The 23096-nt window shown below is 37.1% G+C and overlaps 2 protein-coding genes across 8 annotated transcripts in view; one reads left to right on the forward strand and one right to left on the reverse strand.

Annotated features, from left to right (window-relative positions):
- LOC126854137 (neuroligin-1-like) overlaps positions 1–23096 on the forward strand; it is a 175324-nt gene that overhangs the window by 111064 nt on the left and 41164 nt on the right. The window contains exons 1-2 of one of the 6 annotated variants that reach the window (XM_050600547.1): positions 20507–20600; positions 20679–20797. The exons of 4 other annotated variants lie outside the window; for them this stretch is intronic. The gene's annotated coding sequence lies outside the window, so the exon portion shown is untranslated. Of the gene's footprint in view, positions 1–19644; positions 19699–20506; positions 20601–20678; positions 20798–23096 lie in introns of those variants that run through there. One more of the 6 variants, XM_050600548.1, reaches the window with a different exon arrangement.
- LOC126854159 (AP-1 complex subunit mu-1) lies at positions 16056–19611 on the reverse strand. 2 transcript variants are annotated; one of them, XM_050600599.1, is made up of 2 exons: positions 19497–19611; positions 16056–19022 (listed from the first exon to the last, which is right to left on the reverse strand). In XM_050600599.1, exon 2 carries the CDS (start codon positions 19009–19011, stop codon positions 17743–17745), a length of 1269 nt encoding a protein of 422 aa, XP_050456556.1. In that variant the 5' UTR covers positions 19012–19022; positions 19497–19611; the 3' UTR covers positions 16056–17742. The 2 variants fall into 2 exon arrangements, with proteins under 2 accessions (XP_050456556.1, XP_050456555.1); XM_050600598.1 differs by having other exon boundaries at positions 19390–19554.

Here is a 23096-nt window from a genome sequence, read left to right on the forward strand (position 1 = left end):
GATAGTGGTGTGTCAGTTTCAATAAAAAATTAATTTTTCTTGAAATTGATTAGTCGTGCACAGGGCACGACTAATTTTTCTTGCGTCATATCAAGTAATTAAATAATTTTAATTCGAAATTTTTATCCCTCTCTAGCGTGCCCTACTCGCGTATTTTACCTTACGTACTTCTTGCTACGCATTTTGGCCGCCTATTTTGCGTAGCTTAAATCCATTCTTCGGACCAGTTGGACCTACCTTTCGTTGCTTTTGGCCATTTTCTGATCTCATCTCTAATCAGAGATCGAAAAAGGAGATACATACTCCTTTTATCGCTGGCTATTTATTATCGCGAATTTATTACCGGCGAATAACCGCAAGATTTTTCTTGCACTCCTTTTTTGCCGGGTATAATTATTGTCGACGACAGATGAGCGCAAATATTTCACACTCGTTCGACGATCGTTACGATCATTCGTTCAACATTCATTTTAATATAACTTTATTTTAATTCAAACAAAGCCAAATTATCAATCAAAAATTTGATTAAAAAATTATGATAAATATATAATAATAAATTGAATTGAAATTTATATATTAATATATAATTTATATAATAATATCTAATAATAAATAATTTATAATTTATAATTTATAATAAAATAAGATTTATGCAACATTTATTGTCATATTACAGATAATTTAATTGATTGATTATTTGGTTTTATATCAATTAAAACAAAGTTTATGAACAATCTACAAAATCTACGATATGAATGAGCTATAAGAATAAGATTAGGATAAGATCGGCGCGCATTATAAGAATAAATTACTATCATATATGTAATTGATAAAATTACTGGTGTTCTTTTTTAAATAAATCGGATAAAATGTAGCAAATTGGAAAAAAATATTTTCTATAACCTTCCTTTTTTAATTTCGACTTCAATTTACTTTTGCAATAGATGTAATGTATATCGAAAAACTTATCAAAAGTTATTCAACTTAATCCGTTTCAGCTCATCCATTTAAAAGTAACGGATTTATCTACAATTTATAATCTACAATGTACAATCTCTACAAATCCGTAACTTTAAAATGAAATAAAAATTTCCGTCACTTACCGGCACTGATGCGCAACAGCGGAGTTGTTGGGCTTGAGGCTACGTTGTCTGTAACATAAAAATATACAATCCAAATTATATAGCAGCAAAATATAATTAATGTTTCGTGCGGAATATTTTATATCCGATGCGTACAATACTAAGAAGCTTGAAATATGGAACAATTTTACGAATTATAAAAAGACTTTTTTGAAACTTTTATAGAATTCAACTGTGAAAGACCTTTTTTTAATTTTCTTTGGTTTAATTCATTCAAATAAAGAGACTAAATTATTGCGCGTACGCGATTGTTAGTAACTAATATACAAATAATAATACTCACCCTTGGGTTGCTCCGCCGGTGCAGGATGCCTCTCCTAGGCTTCCTCCTCCTCCTCTCAGAAAGGTTGATCGTTGGGTTGATCTGTAACATACAAATAGAAGATCCAAATTGTAGCAAAATAATTAATATTTAAAAAAAATTATTATACGCATTGAATTTTATATTTGATGCATATAATAATAATAATAATAATGCAGATTAAATTATTTTTTTATAAATTTAAAAAAAAACTACTAATAACCAATTTCATCAGAAAAGCTATAATCTAAAAGTAGAAACTTTTACAAAATTATAGTTTTTATAAAAATCTGTTTCTCTAATTCTATCTTGTTTAAATCATATAAATAGAAAATCAAATTATGCAATTAATTGCTTAATTTAAACTGCACGTATGTAATTAATATACAAACAAATAACAATTTACTTACCATAGGGTTGCTCCACCAGTGCCCGATGTCTTTCCTAGACCTCCTCCTCCTCTCATATTGATTCACAATATGCGCGATATTTTAAACGGCACTCCCGCACTTTCGAATATCGACACGATCGAATCCCGTTTCACACGAGAATTATACTGCGAGTAGGACAATTCGGGAGTCGGGAATTCACCGATTATTCCAGCAAAGGTTAAGCGAGCAAAGGAAGAAGACGAAATCGATTGAAGGAATTCTTGTCCGCGCTTGTTCTCACCGAGGGTCGACGAAACAAATAAATTATTTATCGCACATAGCGTTGCTCCGTTCATCGTTGACGATTGTGATTACGATTAGTCGAATTCAGCGTTCCGATAAAGATTTATTAACGCGATAAAGTTTTGTGTCGTTTATCGAAAGTTATTTAATCTTTAATTTTGCAATAATCAGCAAATTTTGTTTTATTAGTCGATACGATCACGTTTAAAGGAAGAATTCGACAATATACGAAGCGTTTCGCAGCACTACTTCGTTGTTTGAGTGTCGCCGTGCGAATGATAACAAGACCGTAACATGTAAACAATAGCGCACTTACGACCGAACATTTTGTTATTGTTATTGATAATACGTTGCCGAAATATTTTACGTACCTATGATGTATATACATATATATATATATATATATATATATATATATATATATATATATAACATGCGTGAAATACTCGAAATCGTTGAGATATAATTACGAGATATAGTTACGATTTATTTAAGGTAAAAGATAATTAATTATTTATAATATCAAATTATTTCCCGATATTTGTCGCGATCGCGTTTAGGAAAGAAATTTGACAGAGTGTCTCATGCTCTATTACTTTACTGTTCGAGAGTCGCCGTGCGAATGATAAACCATAAGTAATAAAAGTAACAAAAGCGCGCCAATGTTTATGTCGCCAAGGCCAAATACCATGTTATTGGCAATAACTTTTCGAAACATTTTACGTACTATGACATACACACACACATACCTACACGTATATATATATATATATATATATATATATACAATATTGTTATCTCGAGCCTGCACTGAATATTATCTTATATCAATAAAAGCTTCATAATTGAGCGACACTTGATAGTTTAAATATATTAAGTGTGTGTGTAATTTTTATTTATTTTATTTTGAAAAAGTGGAAAACTAGAATTAATATGTAAGTAATTATATGATACATACACATAATATATAAATGGCGCGCGCATTTATAGCACGCGTTTATAGTATTCTAGTTTTTTAGTAAACAATACAATTCTCAAAATTATTCATGGATGCGATAATAATTTTCGAATTTGTCGAATTTCGCGACCGCGTAATGGAGATTCGGCGTCGATGTTCAAGATCGTAGAAGTGATTTCGTCGAGTGCCCCCTTTCGATCTCGAGGGTCTCGTCGTGCATTCATTGATCGCGGTACGAAGTACCAGGCAAAGATCATTCGCGCCTGTAGACATCCTACTCGGAGCTCGGAGCGAGAGAAGTATGAAAGCTGGTATGAATGCGCTCACAAACAATGGATGCCTCAGCTTCTATGAGAATCGCCAACCTATGGCTATGGCCCGACATGGAATATTTATTAGCTCAAAAGGAAGAGACAAAGGGCAAATTGTACGGGAGGAGAAAAAGTAAGTTTCGGGAGTAAATTTTTAGTCAATTTTTCCGAGAACGAAAAATCAGCTTCGTATAAAAGAAAATTCCAAATAATAAACGGAAAATTGTTGGATCGAGGATTTTTTTTTTTTTACGAACACAGTAAGGGAAAATTCATAATCGCAATCCCGGGATGAATTTTTAAAAAGAGTGAGATAGTAAGACCCTTCGCAAATTGAACGTGTAGAAAATGTAGACTCGAGATTGCGCTTCTACAAGTCCGGCTTTATCCGGCCAACGTGATTGTAAACGTGTTTTTCTGCCCGCCAGTAGATCCGGGATATACCGAGATAAGTTGCATCAGATTTCCGCGGATAATCGGACCGATAGAAAAAGGGAGGAAAGCGGCTTGACGGTCGCAGAAACAACGTTCACGTCTTGAGATCTGATTGCGAAATTGTTAACGCGCGGTAATGGAGTCCCTCCTGCGTGTGTATGCGAGCTAATATACATATATTATATGTATTTCCATTCGGGATCAGGAACGCAACTTCTTCCGCGGAATATTTAGCCCGAAATGAAACTCCACGATAATAACTCGCGCGCGTAAAAGGAAGCGGGATCTTAAGGGGATAAAGATGGTGAAGAGACGCAAGGGAGGGATTACCGGTAAGAGGGCAAGTTCGATACTCGGCTTCGTACATTGAGTACGTGCATGTTTAACCTATGTGCACCGACAAATCCGTCATCACTCATTTACAGTTAATGCTATAGCTTGATGTACACATGTTTTTTTATAAAATGCCACTGTAATATCCGCATCTATCCGCAAAATAAATAAATACAGAGAAAAAACGCTTAAAAGTAATAATGCGTGCATATATGCATTTGCATTCTTTCTTCTTATAGCAGCCAGGATGACAACATGAGCAGACTCAAAAACGGTCCCGCACCTGAATAATTTATACGACGTGTGCTACGAGATGGCGAAATAGGGGACGAGGGGAGGGGAGGGGAGAGGAGGGGGGGCGTTAAATATGTATTACATTAGAATTGAATAAAGCGAGAATAATTCATATCGGGCGGAATGAAATCGCGAGGGGGGCGATCTTCACGTTCATGCGCATCTAAAGATTAAAAGAGGATCACCAGTTAGAATTCATCCTAACGAATGCGATCGAGTGTAATCGCATATGATAACGAACTTTACACGACGTATAAATGGATAGGAACTGCCGCGCACGAAATTATTTCGGCATCGGGAAACATTTGATCGTGATTCTCGGATGATGGAAAACAAGCTTTCCGTTTCCTCTGATGGGATATAAAATAGCGTACGTCAACGCTGAATATTTTTCACCAGATTTTCGACGCGCAATGAATTTATTTCACCTTGTTTCACTTGTTTCACAAAACTCGCTCGCGCTCGTTGAAAGGATCAACGTGAAAATCAGAGCAAAGTGATTGACCTTTTACAGCTATTTCGAAAACAATGAAGAAAAATTTATTTCCACGATTTCGAATCAATCTCGTCCTTATTCGATATTCAAATATTTACCGTGTAAATACTTCCCTCGCAACCGGCAATTGTTAGCGATCGCAAATATTGTCGTATACATTTATCGAATACAGATATTCCAGCAAAAAGCCATGTCTCCGTATTCTCGAATTTCTCACAATCAATCTTTCTTTCATTCTTTCTCTCTTTCTTCGTGTTTTACTTTGTTTCCCCGTCTCTTTTCGCTTCATCGGCAAACCTCATCTCCCGAGAGCTTCCTCCTCGTTGCGCGAACCAAAGCACGAAAGCTCGAAAAGTTGGCGACTGGACGACAGTGAATACTGGTCAATGGAACGAGACATATGAGAAAATAAAAAAGGATAAATGTGACGGAGGTTAGGCGAAGCAGTCGGAAAAGAAGTGGGAGAAAAATAAAAGGAATGGAAGAAGAACAAAAGGAGTGAGAGAAATGGAAAAAGCTTCGAGGAACCGCACTCGCCGGTTCCTTTTTCGCTCCCTTTTCGTTGAATACGAGGGGGCGAAAGGATGTCTTTCCGCCGTTTGGCAACTTTTCAGTCAAACAAGCCAATGTTTACCGGACTTGACTAAAAAAGGAGAGACGCCGCTCGATGTCGGAGAGTTTCGAAACATTAGCATCGCGTCGTAACGCCGGATTGTTGCTTTTGCCGGATTGACACTTTGTCTGCGACACTTATTTTCAGAGAAAGAGAGAATTTTTAATTTTCATTATCATGGATTAATTTAGAGATAACTAAATGAAGGAAGCCCTACATCTACAATTCTTTAAAAAATTATGAAAGGAAGATTAAGTGGAGACTTTTATAACAATTTATTTTGTGTCCTACAATTTAAATATAAACATATTTTTTTATTTTGTTTTATTTTGTTTTATTTTTTTTCACGCGCGGGGCATCGTTATAACAAAATATAAGTAACATTAAATATTGTTAATATAATTGGATCACGAAGACAAGAGTTGTGCGGTTTTAATCCGCTTTAAACTACACAAAAGACTTGAGGAATTTCGTTTCGAATAAACTCGTTTTCACGGCGATAATAAACGAGTTTAATTAATTAATTGAAGGGAAGCGGATAATCTGGAGTTAACCAATCCAAGTTGACAAATCTACTTGAACCGATACCCATACGGGAGACGGAGAACTCTCTTTTTCTTTGTCTTTCACGCGCACGTGGCTAAAGTAACTTCATTTATACGGCATTTAAACTCTTCCGGTGACATTCGCCGAACGGGACGGCGGATGTTCCAGAGATTCGCTTTGGCTAACCGGTGCGAGATTTCTTTTTAGCATGACGGAGTTAATTAACGATTCCTTCCATGTTCTCTCTCTCTCTCTCTCTCTCTCTCCTCATTCCTTTTCATTTCCCTCGTCTTTCCTTTTCCCTTAAAACTCTGTCTTTTCACTCGTCGCGACTCGGCGGTACCTCAGAAACTCGTAAAACGTCCTTTCGCGCACGCGCACATAGAGAGCAACGTAATTTTAATGAGATTCATTTCGTTTTGTCAGCATCAAAGCCGACTCCATACTAATTTCTCCCCGCGACCGGCGACGTACTTTCGAAAAAGTGCGGCCTCTCTTCCAGAAGTTCCGCTGCGACGGCGACGTCGTCGTCGTCTCTGTCGTAATTATGCACCCCGTGCGAGGAAAATGGCGAATCCGCGCACAGCGAGGGAGAGGGAGAGAGAGAGAGAGAGAGAGAGAGAGAGAGAGAGAAAGAAAGAGAGATTTTCTGATGTAACCCAACTGCATTAAAGTAGCGAAATGAGGGAATTACAGAGAACTCCCTCGGCTTTCAAATCGTTTGAAATCCGTTACGATTCCGAGATGCGCAAAAAGCCGCATTTTTTATTAGATTGTACACGGAGAAATATTTTCAAACGTCAATGAGTTAATTATCTGAGGGCTTTAATCTTTTGATCTCATTCGCATAGCTCGAGCAGCGCGAATCATTTCATCTCGGATTCGCTTGTGCTCGGTCGAATGGAAAAAAATTATTCGCGATAAAATATTTTTACATGCAAAAAGAAATTTAAAATTACAAAGTCGCCGCATTCATTAAAAGCCTCGGCCAACCAGTACTCGTGCTACCGTCACTTGTATAAATGTACTCCTTATAATAAAAGTATTGTTTGTATAGTTAAACAATGGCAATATGCGCTAATATTCTTTTTTATACCAAAAACAATAAAGCATTGTTGGTAACACGGAGAGAGAGTCTCTTATTTTCGTTCCACGATCCATCGATCGCGATGCATCTTCCATGCATCTCGCATGCGTTCGCACATCCGTGACGATCGGGAGAGTTTTTCCCATCCGTGTGCAGCAATGATCCATAACTAAATGCAAATGTGCGTGTGGACTGCAGTAAATGCAAATGCAAAGAGACGTCGTCGTCGTCGTCGTCGTCGTCGTCGTCTCAACTTTAAAGCCCGCCTAATGCATTCAAGCGCGACGAAAGCAACCAAGTTTGACAAACTCTGCGCGTATAAGCTGCTGCCGTCTCGCCGCCTTTATGCAAAATTGCAACAACATCGTTTGACTTCATTATTACGCGAGCCCGACTTAACGATAATGGCACGCCGCTGTCGCCCGCGATCAGAATGGCAGGTGAACGAGTAGATGTCGAAGCGGACAAACTGGCGCACATGATATGGTTTGTTGACGGCAGTGTGTTGCAATTACAAATTAAATTGCCAACTCTCCAACTTTTTACTTATACAGCATGTGAGTCATTTTAATCTTCTCTCTCATCAAGTCATATTTTCCAAAAATCTTATTATTAATTTTTTTATAATAAAAATCTTTTTTTTTTTATTTCGGGCTCAACAGAATCACGATAAGCGCAACAACATAACGCTTATAAGGTGAATAAAAATATGATCGAGATAATCGTGTGAATTAAAAAATAAAAATAAAAAACTTGACAATATAATCAATATTCTTTAACTTAAAATTATGAAAACCAATTAAATCTCTTGTAAATAAATGTGTACATCGCCGAAGAGCATAGACGGAAAGACATACTTTATATATCTGTTTGTGTATAAAATCAAAGATATCTTATACATATATAAAGAAATATCAGTCTATGTCTGTGGTTGTAACTTACAATCCACAATCGAGCGTTATGTAACGCGTATAATAATAATGCAAGCGCGCATGCTCATCGGAAATAATAATAATGCAAGCATTGTTAATCTCTGAAAGTCCAAATAAACATCAACTATTGTACTAAGGTTCTTTTGTTCCCGAACGCTTCTATTGTGCTCGGCCAACGAAAGGGAGAGAGAGAGAGAGAGAGAGAGAGAGAGAGAGAGAGACATGCTAAAATATAAATGATAATTGTCACAACCCCGCGATATGTATAGTTGCCAATGTGCTCCACATAATGCAATGTAATAATGCATTAAAGGTACACGTACATATACTATTGATGCATTACATTATATTTGCTCGCGAGTAATTTATCTTGATACCCTACAATAACGCGAAATATACATATGCGCCACGCATATACATACATTGCAGATACTTGTCGGCGGGAATCACTACATTTATGGAAAGCGTTACAACCTATTTGATAGCGCAATATCTAATTCCCAGTTAAATCTCTCTCGGATCGATTGTAATAATCATGGCTGAATCAATGATAGTTTGCGTTTAAATGACTGTAATTTATATCGCGTCACTCTCTAAACGCTTGTCATTCATTTTGTGTTGAAATATTAGCATAGTATTAGTGCGTCATCATTTGGCATATCCATATCATGTTAAATTAATATTTAAAATTTGTGTGGATTTGTTCGGGACACGCGATGTATATTAAATTGAAGCCAAATTTTCCACCTGTACAATCTCGCTATTATCTATTTACGATTACATTTTACGTACAACATAAAATTCAGATGAGGATAATTTTTTGCAATATATATATATTTTTTTTAATTCTACTTCAAAGTTTTCTAGAGCATCTTTTAAACAATTTTTTCATCGCACACGTTTAATGTGTTTACGATAAAAATATCGTGCGATCCTTTCGTAGCATAAAATTTTTCTAATATTACTTAGCTATATTTATTCTCGCTCCGTAAGCTCTCGTAAGGTAGTGGTTACGTAAATTTAAACGGAGCTACTCCGGCAAAATGTACGATCGATGCATGATGTTCCATATATGCACAGTGTTAAAGTTTCGTAGATTGAAATAATAAGGGCTGATTCGCACGAACTTGTGAAGCATCGAGCGGAGTTTAGATGGAGTACACTTGCGTTTAATTGACTAACTATTGGGTTAATTTCATCCTGTACCTAACTCCAATTAGCTCAATCGGTTGTTAGATGAACAAATAATCGGCTTAATTTTGATCTCACGCGAGCGTTACAGTGATTTAATTTAATTGATTCGGAATCTTAAATATTTCATTCATTGACTATATTATTTATAGTTGTTGCGTAGAAAAAAGGATTTTTTTTTACAAATAAAATTAATTTATAAGAGAAGTTCTCTCTCTTGAAAAACAGATAAAACTTTTCAAGACACTATAAAGTAAAAATATTCGTAAAAGATTTACGATTTGTCTCTGAGAAATAAAAGAAGCACGCGATGCTTCAGCAGTTTCGTGTAACATAATGAGTAAATTATAATAACGGTAATGATTGCATCTCGACAGGAGATGCTCTACAGGATAATATTAAAAAAGAAAGTAAAAGAGTTAATTTACATTTTCAAGATTTGCGCGAAAGCAGCGTAAAGGCAAACAATATGACGGAATTAAGCGGTACACCGGTAGCCGAATATAAAGTATGGGATAGAATGTAACGCGCCTATGTAAATAATGCAACTTTCGAGAACATTTAAAAAAAAGATCGTTAATCTCAGATTAATCTTTACGTATAGCTTGAAAAAGCTGAGAAGCGAGAAGCCGTAACGCAAAAATCCTCCCGTAAAAATTTCCTCTCACGTACACGCCTTTACCTAGAGCAGGAGGGTCGTTTATTTTACGTCAACTTTTGACGGCGTAAAAATCGTTCGATATTACCCCGAAAACTCGATGCGCAACAAACAAAAGCGCATAAATATAAATATAAGCGCGACGAAAGTTTTCATGCAAGATAAGATCCGGGGAACATCGATGTGCACTCGCTCAATCTCGTGACGTGAAAGGAGAGGAGCGTGTCCCTTTTCTAATGCACGGAGGGACGGAGTGAGGAGGGGGGCGGCGGGGGGGAATGGATGCGGAAGGGAACAAACAACAGGCATTGGCGAATGCAAATACGGTGAGGATAGTCTGGAGACATCGGGTTGGCGTCCCTTTGGTCGAGCCCTCCGGGGGGGAGTTAATGCATTCGAGTACCTGTGCTGTTTGTCGGCGTATGCTTGTATGCAAATGCGCGGTAAAGGGAACATCGCGCGCTACATCGCGCCCGCGATGGAACCGGTAATGTCGATCTCTCGATCGTCGACATTTCAACGCGCGCGTTATGTAAATAAACGTTGCGCTCGCCGCGCAAACGACGCGCCGATCAATTTCGCGGTCGGCTGTATAATTTCAAACGGATCGAATAACGAGAATTATAACATTTCAAAATCGCATATCTCAGAAACCTAATCGAAAAAGAAACTGCCACAAAATTCGAAGCGTATATTATTCAGGAATATACCTTCTACAATATATATATATTGTATATATCAAAAGCAAAATGATTCGAGCTGGGTAAATTTTTGCAACATTTTACTTTTTTTTCTCCCGTTTTATTTCTTCTTTATTCGACTTTGGACGCGCTCGATTTTAACGTTACACATCGGATAGGCTTGATGATATCGACAAAAAATTACTTACTCGTGAACTTATTGAATTCTTTATCGAATGAAACGTCCGATTTTTAAAAAACGTGTCATGTCGTAAAAACAATTTTTTTTCATAAAGATCATTATCAAGATACATTATAGTACGTAGGAGGGACAATGTGTGGAGATCCTTATCCTAACATTAAACAGTTGCATAGTTGCTAAGTTTCGTAGACGTAACACGTAACATGCATTTAACGTAAACAAGGATTGAGGATCAGGCAGCCGAGTTTGGTGTTAAATGTGCGATGATAGCGCGGGTACTTGCGTTCGATAAATTTAAAGTTGAACTGCTATTGTCGGAAGAAGTAGAGGTACAATAACACAGTTACATGTGTCCATCTGATATGTCGTTGAACTGAATCGCAGAAAATAAAATAACTTTAAATAAATAAATAATATTTATTTAGAACTCTCTTATCACAATCGAATCGATCTTATGTAAATTTCCAGCCCGAAGAAGCCCGGGCTTCAAGGGACACAGAGTTAACTAGTCCCAATCGACGCTTTTAGAATCACCAGGACCAAGTCGTGACAGTCTAATGCACCGTGACAAACGATCCGTGTCGAGCCAGGGAGGATGCAACGGATCAAGTTTGAGACTCCTCTCCGAGAGTCACTCGAGGATCCCGGAAGATCGCCGCTGGGTGACGAAACGAGAGTAGTTCCCGAATCGGTCGGGCAATGTAATTTGCAATCAGACGTCGAAGACGTCGCGGGACGAAAACAGGGAAAGGGTCCCTCACGTGGCCCGATTGGCTCACAGCCAAGTGACAGATCGCCGCGGTCTTGCCATAGAAGTAGCGTTTTGTCACTCTTGCAACGTTTCCTGGCCACTCTCTCGTGGCGAGCTTGACACTCACCTTCTCCCCGAGTTCCCTTGGTAAACCTCCACGTTTTCTCCCTTCTCTCGATCACCCCTTCTTCCCTACGACCTCGAACTCGTCTTTTTCGGTCGGTGATAAATCAATGCGGAGCGCTATTTGCAAGAGAGCGGATACCGATAGCTTGCCTAAACGACTGCGGTAAATGCTGCTTTTTCGCGCACAAAAACCCGATAACTCACAATTTCGCTCTCGAAATTGTCGGCCAAACTTCCTAGTTTTGCGTGCACGCGTTCGCCGGAGTTGTTTGCTCGTTCAGGACGAGAAAAGCAAGCATGATATCGAGCTTTTACTCTTCGGCCAGGACTTTAGAACGACAAGATTGCATTAAAACCATTGAATATATCGCTTTGAAACTTTTTTAAATAATGACTCATTCTTTACATTTTTACATAACATTTCTATCTATCAACATACATACATATTAGATATTATTTTCGTACATACAAGCATTAAGTTTTTTGCTTGATATATTAAAATTAAAAACGTAACTTTCAAAAAAAAAATAATAAATCTAATATCTAGGAGATATGAACAAGATATATTAACGAGAAAAACATCAAGACGGTAAGTTAATTACATGAATAAATAAAACGAGGTCTTGAAAGAGAGCCGCGGGACAAAGTTTCGAGTTTCACGTTCGGCATCATAAAACACGCGCGGAAAGAAGAAGAAACCGCGCGATATCGCCCGCGCAGAGAAACTTATGTATATTTTAGCTGTAGAGAGAGGGATAACTTTAGGACTCATAATGGCGTATTTTCGCGCATCGTAACTTTCACCGGCGCGCGCGAGCACTTTGTACACAAGGAACACATAAACTCGAATTGAGTTTGCCAATGCCAAACTCCCCTAAAAACACATCCCCACCCCTCCGACAACCGCGCGTCTCTCGGAAGTTCGTGCGCCGGCTTTTACGGGACTTATAATACATATAACGGAATTGTGGTAAACACCGGCGGTTAGTATTATACCGGCGCAACATGTCCCAAAGCTTGTCTGCTTTCGAATATATATATATATATGCAAGTAAATACATATCGTGTCCAAGCGTGGGAAGAATATGACATTTTTACGGCCGTCCTTTGCTACCGAAATCGTGTTTCGAGCACACGAGAAAGGGGTGAAAAGGGAGGGAGGGGGAGCGAAGGGAGAGGAAGAGAGAGAAAAACAAAATTAACGCAATTTCTTTTACATAATTCCACAAAGGAATCTGTCAGCGCATTTTTTTAGGACGAATAATTAGTTAGCTGCCTAGAAAAAATTTATAAAATATTTCAATTAGAAATTCTTGATTTAATCGGACCCACGTGTGAGCGAATGGATGTCGACATTTGTCGGTGATTTTCAACATAGTTTCCAAATTAATGACTCGCGGACGTATAGATGAGTGCGGAAACGCAATGGTACGCTTCGTATATATTGAAAGCGCGCAATTAGTCACAAACGTGGCTATTTGACGCGGAGTTTCATCAGGACGATTGTAAACCGAATTGACATCGGAATTCACCGTCTCGAATAATTCGATTCGTCGATCGCGCCAAATTTGTAAAAGCCGCGATCTCACAATCTGTATTTTAACGCGCTATAGCGAATGTATATATCTGTTTCGCGATTTTATATACATATATGTGTATCTCTAAGGATATGTGTGTGTGTACGTGAATGTGTGAACGCATCCAAACAGTTAAAAAATCATTGTTACTGATCAGTATATTGTATATGTATATTTCATGTATATAGTGAACATGTGAGTATACGCACGTATGAAAATGAAGAATATATTTTATTCATTCTCATCCAGAGAGAGAGAGAGAGAGAGAGAGAGAGAGAGATGCATATTTTGTCGAGCAAAGGTAAATTTTCAAATTTTCAACCAAGTCGCTCTCCGATAACGTAGAAAGATCTTGTAATTTAACAGCGTGGGAAACACGATGGGAGGATGGTAACTATTTAAAGTAGCTGTGAGAGAGAGAGAGAGAGAGAGAGAGAGAGAGAGAGAGATAGACAGACAGACAACTATGTAATATTTCGTTGCTTCAAAGCTACTTACTTAGACATAGAAATTTCATCAAAACATCCTCTTCAAGAAAATAGCCCCACCCCCCACCCTTCTCTTTTGCATGTTACATTGTATAATATTGAATCATATACGCGTGAATAATTATGTCGAAAGTAGGGGAAGAGGAAAGGTGGGAGTTTCAATGAGCACAATTGATGATTAATATTATCAACAATAATTGATTTCATAGCAGCTCGATATTTCCATTTTGTGCATGTCATTATGTATGTAGATGGGAGAGAGAAGCGTCCCGCGCATAATTAGCCGAGGAATATATCTGCAACGAAATTATTTTAATATCATTTTCTCCCTCGCGCGCGGAATATTCCAGTCGTGTTTAATACACGAGCATGCGTATTTAATGGGGGTTATACGAGCCATAATACACGATGTAAATTACAATGCGCGGGTAAAAAGCCGCGTTTCCAACGGCTTTCCTACTTTTCAGCAAAACATGAAAATATGGAACGCGCGATCTCAGTTTTAAATATAGAAATGTATGCCGCGTAGATTCGCGGCTAATCATATTGTCGGGTCTTCATCTCGTTTAATATCTCACATTTGATCTTCATTTCATACAGGATATACAGGATATACAGGATATATAGGATGTGTTACGGCAATTGGACCGGATTCCAGCATTTGTTTCGTTGAAGATAGAAAGAAAAAAAAAATGATTTTGATTTAAAACAAAGGGTACGAGCAAAAGTTGAATGCATTGTAAAAAATTGTCTAAAAATTCAGATACATTTTTGTATAAGTTTTCAGATCTAGGTGTCTGAAAGGAATTTTAAGATAATCTGTCTTAAACATTAGAATCGTTTTTCTGAAAATTTTCTAAAAGAAGAATATATCTTCAGGCAGTGTGTTTGTAAAAAAAAAACTGCAGACACTTTGTCTAAAATTTCGGTCAGTTTTTTGTATAATGTGATATAATAATGTCTATTTTTATATCTAAATATTTAAATAAATTAAATGAAAAACAAGTTTTTTAAAATTTAGTACATTTTTTTTTTCAATTTAGGCATTATATTTCTATTCAACTTTTGTCATTGTTTTAACATTTTTTTTTTTGTCCTTAACGGAACAGATGGTAGAACCTGACCCAATTGCGTAATACTCTATATAAAGCTCAAGCTGTGCGCGTTTAACGCTAAATTTGCAGTGGAAAACACTTGACCGACGTATTGCTCGAGTTTCGGACGGATACTCGGCAATTAGTGCTAAACGCGGGAATTTCGGTCTCCGAAGTTTGCGAATTTCCACAGGGATGTGTAAGTGCATACTCTCCATGCTTAAGCGCTGCGACCAAATTACTCACTTCTTGCGCTAACACATAGAATCGACATCGATTCGCGGCGCGGCTCGTTAATGCGAGTCGCAAAACTTTCTTTCGCCGTATACGTATGTATATACGTACTCGTCTAGACTACGCGCATATATTTTCCAGAATAAGTTTTAATATCGTAGGAAACGCCGGAAGACCGGGAAGAAAGAGGGAAAATCGGTTCGGGATGACGGACGAGAGTTTCACGCGAGACGCGGATGCAACTTTAAATCGTCTCTCTCTCTCTTTCTCTTTCTCTCTGCCTGAATTTTCTACGTGGCCGACAAGAACGGATGAGACGGATGTTGCAGATGCACGACGGAGGCAGGGAAATTCTCAGGAGCTTCTTCGCGCGCAACCCATTACAGCGCCAGGTATCTCGCGATCAGGTCGGATTTCCTCGACGCTATGCCGGCTCGACCGGCGTAAATTTGCCTTTTTATTAACGGCTCTACATACCGAGAGAGAGAGAGAGAGAGAGAGAGAGAGAGAGAGAGAGAAGATGAATCCTTCAAAGTTATTCGACTCGAATTCCAACGGCGCGATTACTTGCTTAGAATCTCGAATTAAAAATGTGCTTTTTTTTTTCTTTTCTTCAAAAGATCCTTTCCATTTCAAGCGTTAAAAACTCTTTCGTTTCCTGTTTGTGTTTAATTGAACAAATTTAATGTGTTAATTACGATATCGGCGCAATCGATACTGCTAATATTTGCGCTGGCTGATCATCACCAGCTATCGTTATCGTTGCTGGTGTTTTGCTTAGAAATAGAACGCTTTATCATTCGCAGTGCGCCGCCTTCTATCGATTTTTCTTGCAATAGATTCTTGTCGTGAAGCAATTATAAAACTGTGTGTAATAATAGAAATATCAAAAAATTACGACAGCAAATGGAATGAAATACCACAAGTATAAATGATCGATATGAAAAAATATATATTTAGATCGAGTTTTACAAATCATATAATAATTAATTGTATTAATTTTTATATAATTTAAAAAATATTAATAATTAATTTTTTATATAAATTACAATAATTAATTACGCGCGATACGTATCTTCCCGTTGTGTAATCGGCTGCTAGAAGCCTTCTCGCATCAAACCGATTCTCGGGAATCCCTAGCAGTTACTTCGAACACATTGCACGCAGACCCGCTAATTCACTCGTAACAACCTCCCTTTACCCATTTCCAGGCCGATTACTATCTATGCAGTAACCGAACATTACCATCGCTATCTCGCCCGTCGCATTCCGGCGCGCCGTAATGCAGCTCGTAACAGGGTGGGCGGACCGAGATAAAAAAGAAAGGAGTAGCAAAAAAAGGGAGAGAAAAAAATTCGTTCGGTACTGCCGATGAATATGGGATAAGCATGCGGACGTCATTCTTTTCTCGATTCGACGTACCTGGACCACGAAGGCGTCGCTTATCGCGAGAGTGTAGAAGGAGAGAAAGAGAGAGATAGATTTTTTCCCCCCCCCCGTGCTTCATATTCTCTTCCTGATTCGCGTCGCGCGCGCACGTGTGTGAAATTCTGTGCTTGGCGAGACTACCATAAGCGATTTCCATAAAATTATTACACGCTCGTGCGCGTTTATGCCAAAAAAATTTGCATACCGCGAGCATTCGTAGGACGAGAAAGAGAGGCCGAAATAAAAACTTTTCAGCTTCCACCATTTCGTTCTAATCGCGTTTTCGTGTTCCCCTCCCCCTTTCTCTCGTTGAAATATGTATCATTTTATTCGCACCAACGAACGCTTATGCCATTCCCAATGTGGCATATCCGAGCAATCTTTAATTTTTCCAAGGCACGGAAATTTTTAAGGGAACAGGTAACCGATTATAAACGAGTTACAATGAAAAAAAAAATGAAAATGCGACCGAGAATATAATAAGAAAAAAATCATTTCTATAATATATATATATATCATTTCTTTTAAAAATTTAATATATTATTAAGTTATCTTACATTAATATGTGTTGTAACGACATAAATCTAATAATATTACGATTATTAAACATGATATCGGTATATATTTAATCTTTATTTATATAATACTATCTAGAGTTTTTAATTTTACCGAGCCTTTCTGCCCGTCCATAAATTCGCCTTGTTAAAGGAAAATATTATAAAATAAATTGCTGATTTATTTACATGATTTCCACATAAAGTTGCAGTTATGTTTTATTAGACGCCCTTATAAAGTCATCGTGTTTAAAAAATAAATTGGGAAATATATAAAGTTTATCGATATCGATGGAAAAGCCCATTTAGATTAAATACTTTTTAGACATGAATCGTCTCAAATGTAAAATGTGTCTGTGAAGAGAATGTTTTCTCCATGCATATTATCCTATTTTAGAGAAATATTAAAAAGTGCATAATGAATGTGAAATTTATCAGAACAAATAGAAGGGTATTCGAAAATTCAATTTGTTTTTGCATCGTATTCCGCGTCATCTTTCCATCACATTGTATCGGAATGATAAACGATTACCGTCGATTCTAATTCGCTCTGAAACGTACTACGCATTCGATTAGTCTTCGTATTCGGGCATAACGCCCGAAATCCTGATGTCATCCTGACTCTGTTGTCAATTAGCTAATTCGTCCGCAGCTGGTAATCTCCATTCTGCGTGATATAACGCACCCAAGGCAGAGCCTGATACCCACTCTTCTCAATGATCTTCAGGTATCGCACTTGGATACCGGACGTAGTGAAATACGGTATCTCGAACTTCACCTGTATGGGCGGTTTACCCTCGACATCTTCTCCGACTACAGATGGCAATCCAAAGTGAGCCCTCATGAGGTACTCTTTGCCACCGGGAAAAGACTTAATGATCCAAGTGATGGCGCTCTGCTCGGGCGAATACTTGACACTGCCAATTGTGGTCTTGAACTTGGGCGAATCGGCATCGTTTGGCACCGGAATCACGATTTCCACGTTGTTCGCCGTCGAACGACGCTTGAATTGCGATCGCGCCTTTATCATATATTCGACTCGGCTGTGAGCGTGCCGTTCGATTACGGATTCAATCCATATCAGAGGTTTCACGTGTGTATTCAGTCTGTATGACATCAGCTCAAACTCACCATCCGGTGGGATGAACGAGATCGTACGATCGTTCTCGAAACGTGACAGCCTGACGCATTGATGAAACTTGACGTCTTCCAGTTCCACAGATTTTGACTTGCCGCGTCCCGTCGACTCAAATAGAACCTTGTCGTTGAGACCTAGCCTTAATTCTGGCATCCCTGACAGATAGACTCTCATCTTTATGGCACCAACAATTTCCGAGCTTAAAACATTTCCATTAGCATTCGCTAAAAGATTCACAGATTCTATTACATCCAGAAAGACTTCATTCTTGCGGTATTTGATGCCTTCTGATCGCCAAGAGACAGCATTGGTCACAGCCATAGGAATCCTGGGTTGAATCTCTAGTTTGTGACCCTCTTGAGTAATATATTCCTGTAGAATCTTGCTATCGGTGGTTTGAGGATAGCCAAAATCCAACAACTCGTCTAGGAGCTCGTAAATAACGACAAAGTTGTCTCGTATACTTTCTTCCTCTAATTCTTTGAAATATTCTTGCATGACATGCACCACTTTGTGCAAGAATACAAATACCAGAGATATGTTTGCATTTTTCTTTGTAGTAGATACGATATACAGATTATTATATTTTATATATGCATATGTACACTCTGGTGTCTGAATGATCGGAGTAAGATTACCTTCCTCTTCGCGTTCCATCACAAGTGGCATAAACTTTTCTATGACACCAGTCTCGATGTCACCACGATAGTTGCGCGAGATCAACACCTTGCCTTTTACGTCCAAGATGTATATTGCTGACGTCGACATCTTGTCTTAGACTGCACACACAAACAAGAAAAAAAAAGAGGTTAATAATATTATATTCATATCTTTTACACTTTCTTAAGAAATGATAACATTTTTTTTGTATAAACTTATTACAAATGCATAATCATTATAATAACCGAGAGACGATCCGAACGAACGCATTTGACATCACTTAAACACTTAGGTTATGATCACCGAAATAAGGATTTCGAGCTGCGATTTGCAAGATTTGCGGAAATAATTTGCATTTTGTCAAGAATAAATTGTATATATTATATAAAAATCAAGAGGGTATCAAAAAAGCTCAAAATTTTAAGTTTGATCATATGTCGAAATCTTAGTATATAAAATAAGAATCTCAAAAGAATCGATATTTACCTTGGCATACGATTTCTTTCCTGAGAGTATTTTTACTTCCGCATATTTTTTACATTTAGGGATGACAGTTTTTTGTATTATTAAAACAATAAAAATAACCAGCTCACCACTTTGCTCCTCCGAACCGCCACTAGTGCCACTCTGCCACTGTGGCCCGTCGCGACGCAAGCCTACGCGAGGTTGCCCAAAGTGTGCGATACGCGCGCCGCACGCATGCGTCAGCAGCTAACTTCACGCGACATATTGACCGCGACGCCACGAGCCGTTGGAACGTTAAATAGAGACGCTCGTCGAAATTTTATTATAAAGGTATGATTTTAATTTATTTAAAGACTATTTATTATCTTATTTGATTATATATTAATGTATTAATATTGAGCGTACAGAGAAATAATAATGAAAGTTCAACTTTTAAACGAATTGCTTATAATATCATGATGAAAGTCTCTGAATTATTGCCACAAGTATGTATAATGTATATGTATAATCGTTATTGAAATATGTAACCGTCTCCTCTGCTCAGATATTTTACGGAGATATTTTAGACCAACCTATTTTTATTTGACCTCTTTTTAATTTATATCTTCATCTAATTCTTGCGAGGAGAAAGAATTTCAAGAAGAATCTAAGAAAATCTTGTGAAAAAATAAATAAAAAAGTAAATATAAATATATATATATATAATTATATATGATATATATATATATATATATATATATATATATACATGTTTTGTTTTCTTTTTTTGTATAACCTCTCTTTCTTGTAATGAGGAGAATAATTGAAGAAATATAGAATAATAATTTCTGCATTGTTTTCTTTTTAACAGTAAAATTTGAATAAATGATAAAAATCTCTCATATATAATTATACATATATAAATTTATACATGATTATATATGGATTATTTTCTCTCACTTCTTCAAATTTTATTTAAAAAAAAAATATATAAAAATTATTTTTCTAATTATTTTTCAATTATTTTTCTTATACATATATTTTTTCCTGTACATAAAAACTATACAAAAGAGAAAAATACATGTATAGGCATATTTTATATATAATTATATTATTCTTATTTGATTTTATAAATGAAGTTTTTTTTTTCTCGGGAAAGAGAATCGATAAAACGGGCATTCGTTGCCCGTTAATCTCAACTTATTCGAGCGGATACAAATATTTCTAAAATGGCGCTTAATACAGCAACGAAGGTAAATCCGATCTAAGGCATTTTAATCTGTACTCCGTGTTTCACGAAACATTAAATCCTACTTGAAGCCGTTTTGTAGAAAGCGCACTCTGTATCTCTAGCGCAAAGTAGCGCCTTCCGGCATTAAGATTCTATACAACTGGAAGTCATTTAATCTCGGCGGAAGATTTTCAGCACGCCGGCTACTCCACGAAGGAGGTACGATAGTGTATTGTAGGATATTCCGTGCACAGTGTGAAAATAGAAAATAAAGAGACTCCGTTGCAAGGCAAATTCGACAAACAAGAATCGCACGCTTTTCTCTTCGAAGTAAGCTTTTCAGAAGCGAGATATTCAGATTTATATTATATAAACTGCTCGAGATTTAAATAAAAAATCAGCAAATGGATATTAAGAATAGATTGCACATTTTATCGCATACCATTTTTCATATCAAAAGCAAACCAATTTATTTTTTTGTCTTTTTGCTTTCTATGCGAGATAAACGATAGAAAATTGAAAAATCAATAAACTAAATATTGCAGGACGTAATAAGGCAAAATTCTCGAGCTTTTCGTTAAATTAAAATTTTAATTTGTAACGCGAATATTCTGGAATCTTCGTAAATATCTCTAAAGTCGTAAACAACTCGTGCGTTTGTTTCGCCAACGAAGTGCTATCGATTTTCTAGCGTTGTCGAATATGCCGATAGACGCCGATAGTATCGGCTACATTAAACCGACTGTAAATACACGTCGATAGTGATTGCCGGCTTACAGATTCTGCCGAAATAAAATGCTCTCGCGCGTTTCCGCGAAAAGCTCCGACATGCGTGACATGTCGCATTGCGTCGCGCGACATATAAAAGTGCATTGACATGCAAGATGCATGATTGGTGTAAGCCACTACAGTTTCCTAAACTATTAGTACTTACTAATATTCACTTACTTCTCCCCCCTCCCTACCCCATTCCCTTTTTTTCCCGTCGTTATAATACCGTCCATATAATACGATTTTGCAATCCTTGTAAAAATAAACTGTACGAAAAAAGCAACCCAAGAAAGATACGTTATCTGCGAGCGCGTAATCAACGCACGTTAGCTCGAATCGATTCTGATAGAGAGAATACCGCAAATCCGCGGTGCTGTTTTGCGCATTCACTATAGCGTTAAAAATGCGATTTGGCGTAAAAGCTCGGGTCTTGCCTAATCGATTTAACGTTTATAACAGGCATGCGAAAGGCGCGCTTCCGGCGCCCACCGTCCGAAAATTACCGCTGCAGTCGTTCAACTATTCACTAGCGGTCGGTCCAACCATGTTATCTGCGGTCAGCGTGACGTACTCCCATTAAGTACTTCGATCGTGCTTATTTTCGCTCGTAGAGATGCAATCAGTGAGGCGTCCTTTCCGCGGTTTTGCAACTATATAATAACCGAAAAGATCATGTCTATACATATATATATATATATATCGCGATCATCCAGTAGTTTTCAATACTTTGACTTTCGCATCAATTGCATATAAAATATCATTGCTTTTTCGAAAATCATGCTAATAATTAATTCTCTCTTTTATTTTATGCAAACTTTATAATACTCTTAAAAATACTGACGTATCATTCATACGAATACCTGTACGATATGACAATTTTATTACTAATTAATCATTTTTTTGTTTTAATAAAATATTCTATCAAATATAAAAATGAGAGATTGACGCAAAAAAGACGATTTATATAACTTTAAACAACTCTAAACAAGACAATTATTTCTTTTACCGATTTTAATTCCTTATTGGTAGAAAGGATAATGAAACAGTTTTTTTTTTTTTATAGCAAACTAATTTTTATCGATTCGTTAAGAAATTATGTAACGAAAAATTGCGACAATATTTTCGGATTAAGCGCGACGGGGTTGACTGGCAAAATTGAGAACCCATCTAATGAATACATTAATGAGCGATGAGTGGTGGCGACCTATGCGTTCATGCGTGTGATCAAGTTCCCCGGCTGTTTTAGCATAAAATATTGAACAGATACTGATCGAACGGAGTGTCGCCGATCGTATTCACCCAGATGTGTTTGCTCGATAAACAGTTCCCAGTATTTAGGAAAACAAGCTTGGTCCTGGGCGTGAATCTCCTCTCGAATGGCCCTCTCGACGAATCTCGATTTCCTATTTTCAATTGAATTTCAGCTCGCCGCGAAGTACTGCATTCTGATAAATATTTCATATCGATTTCTGATCGCATACGATATCAATGAATATTATTTTACAGAAATATGAAATATCCATGTATACATGAATTCTCTCTGTCAGATTAGATTAAAAATAATAGAATGTGTCAATGTAAATAAATGATTTTGTATAAGCTCGCATTGACAATTTTCTTATTAATATAATATTAATACCATTTGCATTTTATTATTTTATATATATATATATATATATATATATATATATATATATATATATATATTGCTTATAGATATTACTTAAATATGCAGCAAACATTTTTC

The sequence above is a fragment of the Cataglyphis hispanica genome, chromosome 13 (assembly GCF_021464435.1).
Source record: "Cataglyphis hispanica isolate Lineage 1 chromosome 13, ULB_Chis1_1.0, whole genome shotgun sequence".
Taxonomy (NCBI): domain Eukaryota; kingdom Metazoa; phylum Arthropoda; class Insecta; order Hymenoptera; family Formicidae; genus Cataglyphis; species Cataglyphis hispanica.

Bases quoted from the DNA above. Each gene is read 5' to 3' on its own strand.
- LOC126854159 (XM_050600599.1), bottom strand. From the start codon at position 19,011: ATGTCGACGTCAGCAATATACATCTTGGACGTAAAAGGCAAGGTGTTG.